The following is a 16,646-nucleotide window of genomic DNA, read 5'->3' as shown; positions in this document are numbered from 1 at the left end:
TGTACACAGATCTCTCATCCTCCTTTAAACTAGCTGGAACATCAGCAAATTAGCACAGGAGAGACGTGAGCAGCATGGAAAACGTGTACACACACACACACACACACGCAGCACTAAGGCCCTAAAGGTTGCTTCCTCAACGACAGACGTCCACCGCTAATGTATTCCAGACCAGTGGTGGGGAAGAAGCAAGCTAATTAAAAAACTGTAGCTCAGAAGGCTAATTAGAGTACACTCAAGTAAACAAGGCCATGAAGCAAACATGAAGGTGGTGACGCTCAAGTCTAATATCATACCTTGTCTGTATTAATACGGATACGTGTCCAAAAGTATAATTCTTCTTCCATGTGATACGGTTGCCAGTAAGTGTAAAAACACATTAACAAAGCAAAAACATAACAACAAAACCTCTAAACAGAAAGGATAGGTCCTGAGCTGATCTGAGCTGATCTCACCACAGCTGTCAAGAACAAACAGCACATGCAATATATATGTTGTTATTTTGCATCTAACACAATTTACACAATTGTTCTTTGTCATATAGCTGCATATGCAAACTAATACTTGTTATTTTAATCATAGCAAATCGTGGCTTTAGTATGTTAGGTTGCACAGATCCTCCTTCAATATCATAAGTAACAAAAATAGTGACCAAGCTTTTTCATTATCCTCTGTTTTAGATCGGATCAGTTGTAATTTTCAGCCTCCATTGACTTTGAATCAGGTCTGTAGACCGAGAGTCATGGCAAAATGTTATGGTATTAAAATATTTTCATGCTTTGGGTTGATGTGTTGTTGCACACATTTAATTTTCTAACAATTTGCAAATGTATTTTTTGTTGATGAAATGAAAAATAGAGGTAGATTTTCCCTTTTTCCATTCAGAATCCATGGGGTATACAAAGATTTGTTCTCAACACTAGAAAGCCTTCAAATAAAGTGTTATTAAATGTTTTATGTGGATAATACAATTTAAAATCGATTTTTCTTCTCCAGTTGTACAAGTCGTTTACTTCAGTGAAACATAATGAGATTTTTATAAATGACTAATTCATTTCAGGTTCAGGTGCCAGTGGGATTCATTCATCACTGCATGAATATGGAAATAAATGAAGCAGGTGTTTCTGCTGTGTTAGTGAATCCCATGAACAATTTAATAAACACTCTTTTTACCAACAGCAATTAATCTGACATGTTTAGCCATATTTAAAATGAGACATGTTGTTTTCCAGCAATTTGGAATTGATCTTGGCATTACATAATTCTCATTATGGATCCATTATATCCATGATTTGTTCTTTGCAGCACCCACACTATTTCACATTTAGATTGTTGATGAGATGCAATGTTGGATCTCCATCTCATTAGTCGTGTTGATGGCGTGTGTATATGTAGCATGTTGAGGACAGAGAGATACATAATGATGTGGCATCTGTAATAGTTTCATTTTAATGAAGAAGCTTCTTCATTAAGCTGTGTGCATCATACAGAGCATGTCAGTCCACACACACACACACACACACACACACACACACACACACACACACACACACACAGACACACAGTCATCAAATGTGATCAGCATGTGCAAAAGAAATTAATGATATGCAAAATTTCACTGCTGGTGTTGATGCTGTTTCATCTTTTCACCACGTAAATTTGAGTATAACATTTTGACACTGAAGATCGTCACCCTTAATAATAATAATAATAATAAAAATAATAATAATAATAATAATAATAATAATAATGTCACTACAGTTTTTGTGTCTGCTCATAGAACAAGAAGCAACCAAATAAACTACATTACCCATATCGCAAAAGCCCCAAACTCCGAACTTCTGATCATGCACATGTGGTCATCCTTAAAACGCTCATACATACATTGCATCTTGCTCCAGCTGTCTAGTCTGTGATGTTAGCGAGCCTTATATTTGTCCGATTATCCAATACTGATCCTACATTGTCTTAAAGTTTTACTGTTTAGCCTTGCCCTTTGCCAATAATCTGACCCTTTGCCCATTAATGTTTTTTGAGAATTGTCTGAACCTCTAGATTTGTTTGTTATAACTTATTTTAACAAAGCCCAAACCTGCATTTCCAACTACAAATTATATCCTTTCAATACATTTAGTACTGTTTGCCCTTCTATTTTCTATATGACTGCATACTGTAGTGAATATAATCCCAGTATCCAGTGTCACCCAGATAGGGTAGGATCACTTCTCAAGAGGTTTCTTCCTCATGTCATCTCAGGGGGTTTTTCATTGCCACTGTCACCTCTAGTTGTCATGTTTATGTGTGCAGCCACCACAGACTCCAACTCCCATGATCCTCAGCAAATCACACTTCGACCAAACTGAAAAATATCTACAGTTACAATCTTATAAAGAGACACCTGTACTAGATCACACAAACTCCCTTTCAAGAACTTGGGCTTTCTGGCTTTGCAGAGTCTCACTGCAGCATTTGCCTGTGATGTTTCTGAGTCGGTTACATTCCCTGTTTAGTCTAATTGGTTTTGTTTCTTGATTACCCACAATGCCAGGCCTAGTTTATGCTTATTTGCCATTTATCTGACATTCTGCCTGTCTCTTGTTTTGATAGTTGCCTAGTCCTTTTGGTTTGTCTACTTTTGGTGGTTTTAATAAAAGCTAATCCTGCTACTGTATCCATCTGTTCGATGTTCGTGACAAATGATTTCTCCTCTAATATGGATACAGCAGGTTTCCTTGAACCCCGGAGCCCTCACCAAGGCAAACACCCATGACAAATTTCTGCTCTTCATTCCATGCAAGGAATTCTCATTAACCAACTCCAAAAGCTGTGTACTGTGTCAGAAACTCACAACCAATTGGTCATTGCTCAATCTGACAAGTATGACGGAGCTCCCTTAAAGCACAAAGGTTTCCTTATTCAGTGCTTGCTGTGCCTTTCATTACGGAACCTTAAATCTAATAAGGACAAAATGGCACAACCCATTCCCTCCACACAATAAACCATTAGAGTGGGTCACTTCTGCCTGGTCAAACAGAGGTGACATCACACAGCCATATGAAAGTTCTGTTGAAGTCCTTTGCAATGTGTATAGCCAGTAACCTGATGACAAAGAAGTAGGAGAAAGTCTCCTCACCCTGAAATAAAGCTGCAGCACTGCAGCACATTGGCTGCAAAAAGCAGATGGCACAAATCTGCTTTCGTTGCTGCTTTTCATGAAGAATTTAGGAAGGATATGTTTACAAAACTGGCCTGTAGAGATAGCAATCTTTCCCTGGACACCTTTTTCAAGCTATCTATTTGCCTAGACAAGTGCTAAGAACCCTGTTTTCAACAAGGCTGAGCAAAGAGGAGATCATATCAGAGAACAACCATGTGCTTGTGCGGTTAGTATGCCCTATGTTGTCTCCTGACATTCATATATGGTGGCACTCCAAATTCCAGTAAAACCTCTGACAGCCCCAATTCAGGTTCAGGCTTTGGATGGAAAACAACTTTTTTTTTTTTTACCAAAGTAGAAAAAAATGGGACTGCCATGTACTTCAAGTGGCATTTCTGGGGTACATTATAAGCAAGGAGGGGGTTGTCATGGATGATGCCAAGGTCCAAGGAGTCACTAATTGGCCTGTTGCTCAGGGCTTCAGAGATTTTATTTTTTTTATTTGTCAATTTATTAGAAACTTTAGTCCAGTTAGTTGCAGAAACTCTCCAGGAGGAAAGAAAATACTATCTGGAACAAACAAATGAGATGACATTCTCCTCCATCAAAAGCATTTAGAACAGCACTCATCCTAAAATATAAAAATCCCAGCCTGACATTTATAGTCGATTCATAGTTGATGCCTTAAAAGTGAGGGTGAGTGCTATTCTCCTGCCAAAATGCTCCTCATCATTTCCTTTAAAAAAAGCAAAGCCCTCACAGACAAAATACATTATGAAATTGGGAACATGGAATTGCTGTCCATTAAACTAGACTTAGAGAAGTGGAGCCATTGGTTAGAACACACAGGGCATTACTTTAGAGTCTATATTGACCATAGTACCTGAAACCTGGCAAGCGTTTCACGCCACAGCAAGCCAGATGGACTCTCTTCTTTTTAAGATTCCAGTTAATGATACTGTACTGTCCTAGTTCTAGAAATGTCAAAGCTGATGCTTTATCCTGAATCTATCCATCAAGCCTCAAAAGCCTCATCATCAGTTTGGAGCCTGCTTTGCGACAATGTCTATTGTTAAAAGATTTATACAAATCAAATTGACTTGAATTTAACTTTTCACTTTTCCATTATGCCGAAATCACTGTTCAATTCAATGTCATATGACAGATTCATTAATCAGACTCGGAAATGTTCTATCCAAATTCACAAGTTCCAAAATTAGCTCATATAAAGCTGAAGTGCTTTACTCCTTTTATAAGTATGAAAATGGACCAGCAGTAGAGTTAAATCTTCAGAGATTTCACCAGTAGGACCATTGACCTGTCTATGGCTGTCTGCTTCTGTGCAATACACACTTCCCCCTAGGAGCTCAAATATTCCATTAGCTGGTCATGCTCGAGAGTAGAATTCTCATTTTAAAAAAATAGAGAGCTGAGCTCAGTGCGTTTAGTGAACTCTAACTGCTGCAGAGAGAAGTGTGATTGGGTGGGGGTTATCATGTTATGGCTTCGTCTAACAGCAGGTTTTTGTTGAATCTGTTAGCTGTTTAAGAAGCATGGAAAGCAATGAACTTAATATTTGCAGTGATGAAACTAAAACAATGGAGAGACAATTCGTTAGGTTGATTGTTGGAAACTTTATTCACAGACCCTGTATGCTAGTAGTCTAACTTAGATCTTAGTGATAGTTTGTAATAAATTTTAGTGATTAAAAATAGATTAGTTATTATTGTAAGTTCTGACAGTCTTGGCTAGTTTTTCATAAATTGCAAATCAAGCTGTGACAGATGTGGGCTAGATTGCAAGTATTTAACTAACTGCCTAGCTATTTATAATAGCAGCAACAGATAGAGATGTATTACACATTAATTAAAGTGTATCTATAAATATACCTCTCTCTCTCTCTCTCTCTCTTTCTGTATGTTCAGATCTACCTGCGGTTCCTGGACTATGAGATGCAGAACTCAAATGAGTGCAAGCGAAACTTTGTGGCTGTGTATGACGGCAGCGGCTCTGTTGAAGATCTGAAGTGTAAATTTTGCAGCACGGTGGCTAGTGACGTGACATTGAGAACCGCACTGGGTGTTGTGCGTATGTGGGCCGATGAGCACAGCCGCCGCAGCCGCTTCCGGATCCTCTACACCACGTTTAAAGAGCGTAAGATGCACACACACACACACAGACTCACACACCATCCAAGTACTTAACCTAGAATCTGTTTTTTTATATTCCCATTAAAAATACACTATCATTTAACACCATTTAACTGCTGAAGCCTGAAACTGAGTTGTAATGAGCGAGTATAATGGTTCTGTTTTGTGTGAGACTGTAATCATGGCTGCTGTTATAAAGAACGTATTTTAATTCTGCAAACCAGTGGTTTTCCAACAGTGGGCCATAGTGGTGCTGCAAGGTCAACATCAACGTCAGTGTTTTTTGTTTGCCTGTTCCATGACAAAAATGTCATGGAACCACCCTGTACATCAGCCACACACATTTATCAGGATAAAGAATCACCACAAGGCAGAGCTCTTACTTAGAAGCTTTTGAAATCTGTAGGTTATACATAATTGTGGCCACTGGTGGTGTTTTTATTTACCATACTAGACAATGGTGTAGGGATGTAGGAATAAGGGAGAAAACATTCAGATTTCTCACGGCTGAAAAATTCATTCGTTCGTTTTCCTTCCTTTCCGTGGTCGGGGTCGAGGTGGCAACAAGCTGAGAAGGTCAGCCTAGACTTCTCTATTCCCAGGAACATATTTCAGCTCTTTCTTTTCTGGGTGAATCCCAGATGTTCCCACACCAACTGGAGATATAATCTTTCCAGCGGGTCCTGGATCTTGCCTCCAGGCAGTGAGTTGTGCCTGATACACCTCTACAAGAAGCTGACCAGAGGGCATCCTTGTAAGACATCTCAACTGTCTCCTCTCAATTCAGAGCAGCAGTGGTTCTACTCAAATGCTCTCCTGGGTTGTCAAGCCCCTCACCCTATCACAGAGAGTCAGCCCAGCAACCCTGTGGTGGAACCTCATTTCTGCTGCCTGTACTCACATCCGTATTCTTTTGGTCACTACCCACAGCTCCTGACCATGGGACATATATTGACTGGTAAACAAAACCTTCATTGGCAAACTGAGCTCCTCTTTCACCATCGCAGACCAGTACAGTCACTTTAATACTGCTGTCACTGACCCAATTCTTTTGTCGATCTTGAGCTCCCTTTTTTTTTTTTATGTCACATGTGAGTAAGTTCCCAAGGTACTTAAAGTCCTCTCTCAGGGGCATGGACCCCCTGCCAGAAGGGACAATCCTACTCTTTTATACCAGATGCAGTGTGAGGTGGCATTGATTCTTATGCCTTAATGCTTTACTTTCATTAAAAGGGCAGACAGGATTTCATTGGCTTGACTCGAAATATTTGGGTGAGCCAACATAGTATTAAACCATGACCTTCATAACTCTGCCAAAGTGTACAGACGAGCACAAAAACAAACAGCAACAGATGATGATGATGAGGAGGCGGAGGAGGAGGAGGAAGAGCAGCAGGTGTATTTAGTAACTTCAGAAACTATGACCCTGATTCAGTTAATGAATGGGAGATTAAATTACTCTACATCATGTATTCTCCATCATGTATTCTTTCTTTCTTTCCTGGTTTTCCTTTCTCTCTTTCCCTTTCTCGATCTCTTCATCCAATTTGCTGCCGCAGTTCATCCAGGTCATACGCACAAATACACACACACACACACATATACACACTCACACACACACACACACACATACACACACACACACACACACACACCCTTAAACCCAAACCCTTGCGATATTAAACTGACCTGTTATGAACCACACACCTAAATGTGGATGAAGTGAAGAAATCTGTCCTCATGCTCACCCTTTTCTTTCTTTATTCCATCCACCCTTCTCCATATCCATCTGTTCCACATATTTGGTCTGTTTTCCTGAAGAATAAACAAAATTTGATCATCCAGCCACATGAATATAGTTTTTTATTCGCCCAACATTGGTCCAGTTCAGCCAATGAATGCATGCTGATAGCAATATGATATACAGTTGAGGCCAAAAGTTTACACAAGATATGCTTAGGATCACTGTCCTGCTAGAAGACCCAGATACAACCAGGTTTTAACTTACCAACTGATGCCTTGAGGTGTTGCTTCAGTATTTCTAGATAATCCTATTTTCTGATTTGCACCAGTCCCTTTTCCAGCAAAACACCCCCACAACATGATGCTGCCACCCTCATGCTTCACAGTTGGGATGGTGTTCTTCAGACATGTTCTTCAGACATGAAAGCCCTGTTATACAGGAAATGATGCTTTAAAAAATCAATGGATCAGTGGAAATTGTTTCAAGACTTTGATCTCACCAGCAGCTTCTGTCTACTGACAGTGCCTTCTCAGATTCTACCTCTGATTCACCCATGAATGACCACATTCAATAATCCCAGGCTGTACAATTCATCATTATTCTTGACATGAATAGTCAAAAGTTCCATCATTGAATCACCCCAAATACCAGACATTTCTCTTGTTATTCCTGTTTTCATTGATATTAATTTTTTAATGTCAGTGAAACTGTCTGGGGTTGTGAAGTTTTCTGGTGAAGTTTGGCAAGGTCAAGCTTATTTTGTCATATTTTTCCATTATAGTTTGTCAAACCAAAGAAAATAAAAATGACGGTTTATAAATAATACAACACATCCTCTGCCCTGATAACTTTCCCCATGCGTGACAACTTCAACACTACATTTGATAGTTACAAATCTTTCCATAAATGTGAAATAAATATTCTTCTTATATAAATAAATTACGCTAGAAATGATGACATTTTTTGCTGCTACTTTGATAGCCAAATTTTTGCCAAATATCATGATACATTTTTTGTGTTGAGAAAAGGCCTTGAAATACTTTTGCCTCTATGTCATAGAATGTCTAAACAAACAAATTCATTCAGGCCAAAGAGAAAATAAATCAGATTCATATCTAAAATAGAGTTTTGTCCTAGTGTGGAATTAATATCTCTGGTATTAATTATTAATTATTTTTGGTATTAATTATTAATTAGAATTTTTGGTTTGATACGGTTTCACAATGTGCATATTTAAACAAACCAAAAATGTAAAAATAGTCTTTCAATTGATGGTCAGAAACACAGCAAAAGAGGCTGTAAACCTCCTTTTTGTGGAAATTGCATTGACTCCATGGAAATAAACTGAGCATGGAGAACATGGAACCAGTGCTGAATAAATTACTAATTCATTCCATAAAATAAATAGTTTAAAAATATAGTTTAAAATAGTTTAAAATCAGTATCCACCATTTGTTTTTAGGCTTTGTTCCTTTAGTCTAGATTTCCAGGGTACATCATAATGCCGCAGCACACTAGTCCTGACTTCTTGCTGCCTGCAATCCATAATACACAGCATGTTATCTTTACTTTCAGCAGTTGGATTGTTCTCTCTGTAGTTGATGTTGGAAGCACATTGAGACCACCTCTCTAGCTCAGATGGTTGTTTTGGTCCACACTCAAGTATGATTATGTTCCCAACTGCCTAAATAAAATGCACCAGCATTCAGTTGGCACTGGAAGCACAGTTCATAGTTCTGACAGGTCTGAGCTTGAGCTGATCATTTTCCTGGCCTGGCTTCCTGAACCTGACTCATGTCAGGTTTTCAGTGTGTATGGTGTTTGTGTTTCGAGCTGTCAGTTCAGTGCTCTGTTGCTCATGTTAGGGGCTGTAGGGTTCACTCTGCTCTGCTCCCTCATTGCTCTGTTCCCTGATCCTTGGTGCCACAATGCACCTGTGCTGACTTGTGTTGTTTATGTGGAGCAGCGGACATGCAGGTTGAACATGGTGTGAGACTGTGAGCATAAAAGCATCCTGATATGAGTACAGCTACAGATGTTGGATGTTGTTCCTTCATGGATGCACAGCTTCTTCTTATAATGATTGGGCGATCATTAGGGCCAGAACAGTCAGAATCACTTGGATCCTGCAGTAGGAGTAATTTTCTAAATATTGCAAATAAACTATAAGTATAAAGTTCTGTTTGATTATTTACATTCATTTCTGAAATTTGTTGTATATATATCTGGCACGCTTGCTGTCACTTCCCTCTTCAGCTAGCAGCTTAGCTATCTTTCACATGTCAGGGAGCAATAGAAAGACCCTTTGAGCTGTCTTGATACAGTAAAATCGATTGCCTGTGTTTATTAATCTTAGATTATGTGGAGTGTCTGCCATACAAGTCCCTGTGAATTACTGTAGAACTGATAGATTGTGTCAAAATATGTTTTTCTGAGATGCTGTGGACATTGATATCATTTTTTTTTGTTTGTTTTTTGTTTTTTTTTAGAAATATAATGTAAAACTGACTGCAAGCAACTCATTTGATGTATGATTTATGATCTTTAAAACTGTAAAATGTTCAAATTTTCACAGATTTTAAAGTTTTTTTTAATATACAATACTGTGCAAAAGTCTTGGGCACATGCAAAGAAATGCTGTAGAGCAAAAATGCCTTCAAAAATAATGAAATGTTTCAGTAAACAGTAATAAATGAAACAAAGTCAATATTTAGTGTGATGATCCTTCACTTTAAAAAAAAAATAGTAGTCTCAGGTACAATTTGTGCAGTTTTATAAGCAAATGAGCTGTAAGTGTTAGTGTTACTTATAAAAAATAAGAAATTAATTTTATAGATATCAAATAAATCATTGAAATAGAAATAGCTTTGAGAATCATGATATGATATTTTGTCATATCATCCATCCTTACCTTGCTTTTTTTCTTTTGTGTTAACTGTTGTAGCTGCTTTCTGAAAAAAATTCAAATCTCATTTAACAAAAAACCAACAACAGCAAGTATTATTATTATTATTATTATTATTATTATTTCATGTATGTACATTAAGGAGCAAAATGCTATTTTTATTATGAGATTATAAACAGGTTACTCTTGAGACTGCAGCTTTTCAGCACAGAGCTGCAGCGCCACCTGGTGAAGAGATGAACCTAGTGATTAAAAACCATGAGCATGTTGGACCTAAAGCAATGAATCATCCTAATTTACTCTGTCATTATTATCCTCCTCGGGAGTAAAAACATCAATACTTCACTGCGGCAGTGGAGTCCTGAGATCCTTTTAAGATAGTACTTTTTCAAAACTCAATCTGTGCTCTAAATGCACATGTCTAATGCAGTAATTTCACACTGCCGTATCTTGCTGCGTTAATTCTCCTGCCTGCACACTTCTGAGTGTTTCCTGCTCTGCCACACCTGATTCAGCTCACCATCTCATTAACATATACTTCATTAGAGTAAAATTGTTAGATTAGAGTTTGCTAATTCTGCGTCTTTGTCCTCATGAATGGCGTGTTAATGAGCTGATTGACTCAATGAGATGATTCACATGTGGCAGAGCAGGAAAGCACTAGAATATTCAGGAAGCATAACTAATAGCAAGTTTCCACCAGACAGTGTGGTATGGCATGGCCTCACTGTAGTTATTATACACCCTACCTAGTGCCCTACTGTAGAAACACACACATTTTAACACCGAATATACTATATGCCGATTTGGTTGTGGTTGTTTTAATGCACTGTAGTCAGTTGTATCAGCTCTGGATCATAGCCTTGTGTAAATTTGTCAGATAGAACTAGAAAAAAAGACATTTCTATATAAATATTTAGCCATTCCTTTGCTACTTCTGCAATTTTGTTATTTCCACGAGAAGTTAGTGGTTTTCTTCAGTGCTTACATCGGTACATTGCTAACAGACTTACAATGGAGTTTCATAGGAGAAAAAAATGTTCAACAATTTCAGGTATGAGTGATAAAAGTCCGATTTCACTGTCAGCAAGAGTTTCTCTTCTCATTCCATTTTCCAGCAATGTTCAATATCATATACATTAATGAGTAAATCTAATGTACGTATACTGGACTCCAAATTCCAGAATGCACTGCACTGAATGTATGATGCAGTTGTGCTGAGTTACGGCAGAGACATGGTTCAGCTAGTTATAGATGAGGAGGTGAGAGAGCCGGACAGATTAAAGGAATAAAGCACTGCCGCATTGGTCTCTTTAGGTATAGATGAAGAGAGATCTAAATCCCACTGACATCACTATCAGTAGGTAGTCAAATGACATTGTGGGTAATGTAGGAAACCAAGGTGAAAATAGACCAACGTCAATGACAGGAGCTTACAAAATAAATCTTGGAGGAAACATGTTGAAAATTGAAATCATTTCCTGTCTTTATTCATACGTTATTAAGAAATGCTTTATTATTTTATATGCCCTGTTTGAATATTTATCATAGAAAGAGGAGTTCACAGAAAATGGCATGATATTCAGTTAACATGAAGCTTTAATAAGGGCAGCACAAAACAAAGTGATTCAAAGGGAAGACAAAGTCAGGAAATATCACGGTTCAATTTTCAGCAATTAATCAGACGGACAGATACAGAGTGTGACCTTAAAGCAGAGTCAAGAGTAACGGTTCAGGTTAAAAACAGATACGGAAAAGAGATGCATACGGAAAGGCCTTTTAGACTTTGATGTATAAAATCTACTTCTAGAAATGAACAGACAGATAAACAGCACTGTGGAGGGGAACGTTTCTTTATTCAGCAAATATGATGGTACACCATGAAGATCTCAGCATCCAGCAAACAATGTGAGACTGACCCTTGGTACACCATGAAGATCTCAGCATCCAGCACACAGTGTGAGACTGACCCTTGGTACACCATGAAGATCTCAGCATCCAGCACACAGTGTGAGACTGACCCTTGGTACACCATGAAGATCTCAGCATCCAGCACACAATGCGAGACTGACCCTTGGTACACCATGAAGATCTCAGCATCCAGCACACAGTGTGAGACTGACCCTTGGTACACCATGAAGATCTCAGCATCCAGCACACAGTGTGAGACTGACCCTTGGTACACCATGAAGATCTCAGCATCCAGCACACAGTGTGAGACTGACCCTTGGTACACCATGAAGATCTCAGCATCCAGCACACAATGTGAGACTGACCCTTGCTACCCCATGAAGATCTCAGCATCCAGCACACAGTGTGAGACTGACCCTTGGTACACCATGAAGATCTCAGCATCCAGCACACAGTGTGAGACTGACCCTTGGTACACCATGAAGATCTCAGCATCCAGCACACAGTGTGAGACTGACCCTTGGTACACCATGAAGATCTCAGCATCCAGCACACAGTGTGAGACTGACGCTTGGTTTTATTTATACCTAACCTTGACTTAATCAGAAGATGTTGATAGAGCCCTTATGCACCAGTACAGTATAAGCATCTAAGCATGGTCAAAGCTCAAAGCATCTCAGGCACATTGAAAAGAATGTTCCTGTACAGAAGTTTATTTACAAAGCAGGCAGGCGAATCTAAATCACAATCCAAATATCAAGGTCGTCAAACAGGCCAAGGTGAATAATCACTGCATGGCAAACAGGAACAAAGGGGACATCCAAATCATACAGGTAAACAACAGCAGGCAAGGTTCAGTACACAGTCAAACACTGCACAGAGGAAAAGTGATCGAAACACAGCTCAGAACTTGTAAAATAAATTCCGCAAGACTACTCGAAGTGTGCAGGCAAACATGAGTCTTTAAAGGTGCAGTTGTCAATATTTTTCATTTCTTACTAGTATGAATAATGTGGAAAATCATGTAGAAATGCTAAAAAAAATTGTTTAAGCCATTGTCTCAGAACAAGTGTATTACGAAGCTGAAAAAAACCCAGTTTGGAAACCTGCATTCTGGTCCAGTATGTTTGTATTTGGATTGGCCTGTTGTCAGTCATTTTATGCACACTACATCCAAAGCCCCTTCACATCCTATGTGAACTATTATGAGGAAAAGTTGCAAGTTTACAGAGTTGTTACTAGGCTTTCAAGCAGTTGAATGTCCTAGTACTCTTGAAAGTGATGTCATGACGGTCCTTGTTAATGGTAACTCTGATTAACATGCTAACTCTAGTTGAACCACCATAAGTTTTGGGGGCGGAGCTTTGTGTATATGGGTGGAAAACAGGGCGGGCTCAGTGTGTAAAAAATCATTCACATCTTATTCAGCTTCACCATTTAACCACTAGAGACCTTTTTTCCAAATCTTACCTAATGCACCTTTAAATTATGTCTGTTATTGATGTGCAGAGATGAGAGATTGAACTGGAGTCAATATTTGGAGGAATTAGTTCAGAAGTGAATGTTATACACATTCTAGGTGTAACACAATGCCACTATCTGTATCTGTTTACTAAGTTTTCTTTTTTTTAATTAACTGTTAACAATACTCCTAAAAACATAGCTGGAAATGTCAGAAATGTCAGCATTGTCAGCATGATTTGTGAATTCTCCTCAATCAGTTCTGGATTTGTTAAATTCTGCATTCACAATGATTATTTTTGCTTGTCCATGATATTGTCTAACAAAATTAATTGAGTCTATTTCTCAAAATATAAGCAAATTTGTAGCCTCCAATTCATATCTGTATTCGTATCTGTTTAGATCACACTCTCTTCACATAAAAGATGGATCTGGCCATGTCTCAAATCATGTACTGTACTCTACATTCTTACCTTCATGGATAAAATGGGAGTGTACTGGACAAGGATTGTGTTGCACTGCATGACGCATTCTATATTGCATTCATTCATCTTCAGTAAATGCTTTATCCTGGTCAGGGTTGTCACACACTCACTTTCTGGGTAAGGGTTGCAGTATCTGGAACTTGTCCTGGGAACACTGGATGTAAGCCAGGAATACACCCTGGATAAGACACCAGTCCACTGCAGTGCACCATGCACACACATTCAAACCTAGAGGCAATTTATCATAGCCAAGTCACCCGCTGCCGTGTTTACGGGAGGTGGGAGGAAACCAGAGAACTTGGACGAGACACAGAAATTCAGCACAGACAGTAGTTCAGGAACGAACCAGGGACCTTGGACCAGGCTACGCCACCAGGGACCAGGCTACGCCACCAGGGACCAGGCTACGCCACCAGGGACCAGGCTACGCCACCATCAACCGTGCTCAGTATTGCTGTGGTTTAAATTACAAATAAATTTGTTTATATTTTGGTAACTAGAATCAACTACGTTAGTCAGAAAATATTACTCTCAGGCCCAACAGAAATAATAATTGTTGGATCAGATGGGATTGTGAGAGGAGTGGGATAAAAAAAAAGTCCACCTATAGCCAGAAGCAACTAATTTTATAGAGGCATGTAGGTGAAACTAATTCTTATTGACACACTACAACCTCTCAGTGCAAAAAAAAGTATCCAGCATTCAACACATTTCATTTCCTAGTGGTTCTAGGATATTGATGTAACACTACATCTTTCCAACCTTTCCAATTTGAGCTAAACAGATGCAAAGAACATGATTCAAGCCTTAATATTTACTATGAGGTGCCAGAGCTTAGTGCTGAAGGCCATACAGTTTGAAGCCTTTCTTCATCTTGCTAGAAAGGGCTTTGCTAGTGTTCTTACATATCTAGGGAAGGTCACTGATGTTCATCTTCAGGACCTCTTACAGACACAGAGTGCAAAATACTGTCAGTGTGAGTGTAGTGAAAGAACCAGAAACATAAGGGCAGTACTGAGAAGAATACAGAAGTGTTTGTGCAATAAGCCAATTCCTAGTTGACAGAGGGAGAGTGGCATTTATGGAATAAGTGAATAAATATGCAGCATGTGAGTAAAATGAGTAACCAGGCACCATTTCAGTAATCTGAGCCCACTGTTGGTGTATATATTTGATGGTCAAATTAATACCTAGGCCACACTACACAATTTATACGAACCTAGTCAATATTGAAATGTGAGAGGCCTTATATATAATTACAGATTTCACCCAATTATTTCAAGATTTGCCCAGAATAAAACACCACTCACTTTTAGATTATACTCATGAGATTCAGTGTCCTGAGCAGAGTTAATGACTCCCAGAATGTGGAATCTCACAATGAATAAAAGTGACTTCACATCAAAACAAACACGGCTTTCTATTCAATTTATACATAATACAGTTCCAGCAAAGGTGCATGAAGTAATTAACTTCATTAGAAAGTCTGACGCAAATCTGAGTCATGTCTAGACCAAAAATCCTTTCAACCTGACAAATATGATCAAATATGATCTGTACCTAATACAATATGTAAGCAGTGCTAGATATTCAGAAAGTTCACACACCATCCTAGGATGGCATGGGCAAAAAAAAGAAAATTAAAAATTAAATTCACTTTTCTTGTTTTTTCTAGCTCCCTGCGAGGCTGACATGTTCTTCTGCCACAGTAACATGTGCATCAACAACTCACTGGTGTGTAATGGGATCCAGAACTGTGTGTATCCATGGGACGAAAATCACTGCAAAGGTGAGTCTTACCTTTGTTCTGTAAATAACACATCCTCATGCTAGGTCACAAGGTCAGGCTCTAAGAATACAATACCATCAAAAGAATTGTGGGAAACCCAGTCATTTTCTATTATTGCCATTAATTAAAGAATATGAAAGATAAAGCAAGCAAGCCAACACAGTCTCATGAATAAAAACAAACAAAACTCGACATTTACTAATGACAAAAGAAATGGTGCCGTATAAACGGAGGGTGGGCCGGTCTGTCTGCGCAGAGCCGTAAACAAACGCTTCAGCTGATGGAAGATTTTGGGCTTGTCATGCTTATGAGGAAAAGGATGTTTAAAGACTGGTATGATTTTTTTTTTCAGATGATGAAAGCAGGCTTATAAATCGAATCCATTTGCCACAGTGTCTTCTTTTAACACTGTGCACCACTTGTAGGAAGTGAAACACTTTAAAAATAAAAACTAAAAAATTTAAAAACTAAAAATACCACTTTGCCTGTGTGACGTGCTTGGTGTCCATGATCACCAGAGTAGAGTGTAGATCTTTTTCCTCTGTGTTTGCTTGTAATTTCTTTTCATCTCACTCAATTCACACCTAATTCACCTTTTCTGTATTTTTCTCTAGAGTTTAACCTTATCAGATGCTGTTATGCTGTTAAATAATATGAACTTTTATTGGCATATATGCAAGTCTAAATAACTTGCCTTTTATGGAGTTTTGTGGGCGTCACCAAATGCAAATCAGCTGTGTCATGCACGCACCTGGTCATTTACGGGTGATTGTCCTTCATCATCTTATGCACATGAATATGAAGAAAATCGGCGTTTCTGAAACTTTTGTAAATCTGGTGGAATTTTTTTTTTTTGTTCTGTTTGGCTCAAACAAATATTTCCACACAACTTTACTAAAATATTGATAATTGAGGACCATTGTTTGTTGATTTAATGTACAGCAAATTGTTAACCTGTAATAAAACCAAACACTTAGAATGAAGCAACTTGGTATTGCTTCATACATTAAAGGAGAGTTTGTATCAGAAGTAAGTAAGAATTTC

At 38.5% G+C, this 16,646-nt stretch overlaps 1 protein-coding gene across 1 annotated transcript in view; it reads left to right on the top strand.

Moving 5' to 3' along the window:
- The window catches only part of neto1l (neuropilin (NRP) and tolloid (TLL)-like 1, like), a 101,637-nt gene that overhangs the window by 69,032 nt on the left and 15,959 nt on the right, over positions 1–16,646 (top strand). The window contains exons 7-8 of the mRNA XM_026937887.3: positions 5,083–5,311; positions 15,489–15,602. Coding sequence (XP_026793688.1) covers positions 5,083–5,311; positions 15,489–15,602 — 343 coding nt within the window. The remainder of the gene's footprint in view (positions 1–5,082; positions 5,312–15,488; positions 15,603–16,646) is intronic.

Source organism: Pangasianodon hypophthalmus, chromosome 22 (assembly GCF_027358585.1).
Source record: "Pangasianodon hypophthalmus isolate fPanHyp1 chromosome 22, fPanHyp1.pri, whole genome shotgun sequence".
Lineage (NCBI taxonomy): Eukaryota > Metazoa > Chordata > Actinopteri > Siluriformes > Pangasiidae > Pangasianodon > Pangasianodon hypophthalmus.
This window is presented reverse-complemented; position numbering and strand designations above follow the sequence as displayed.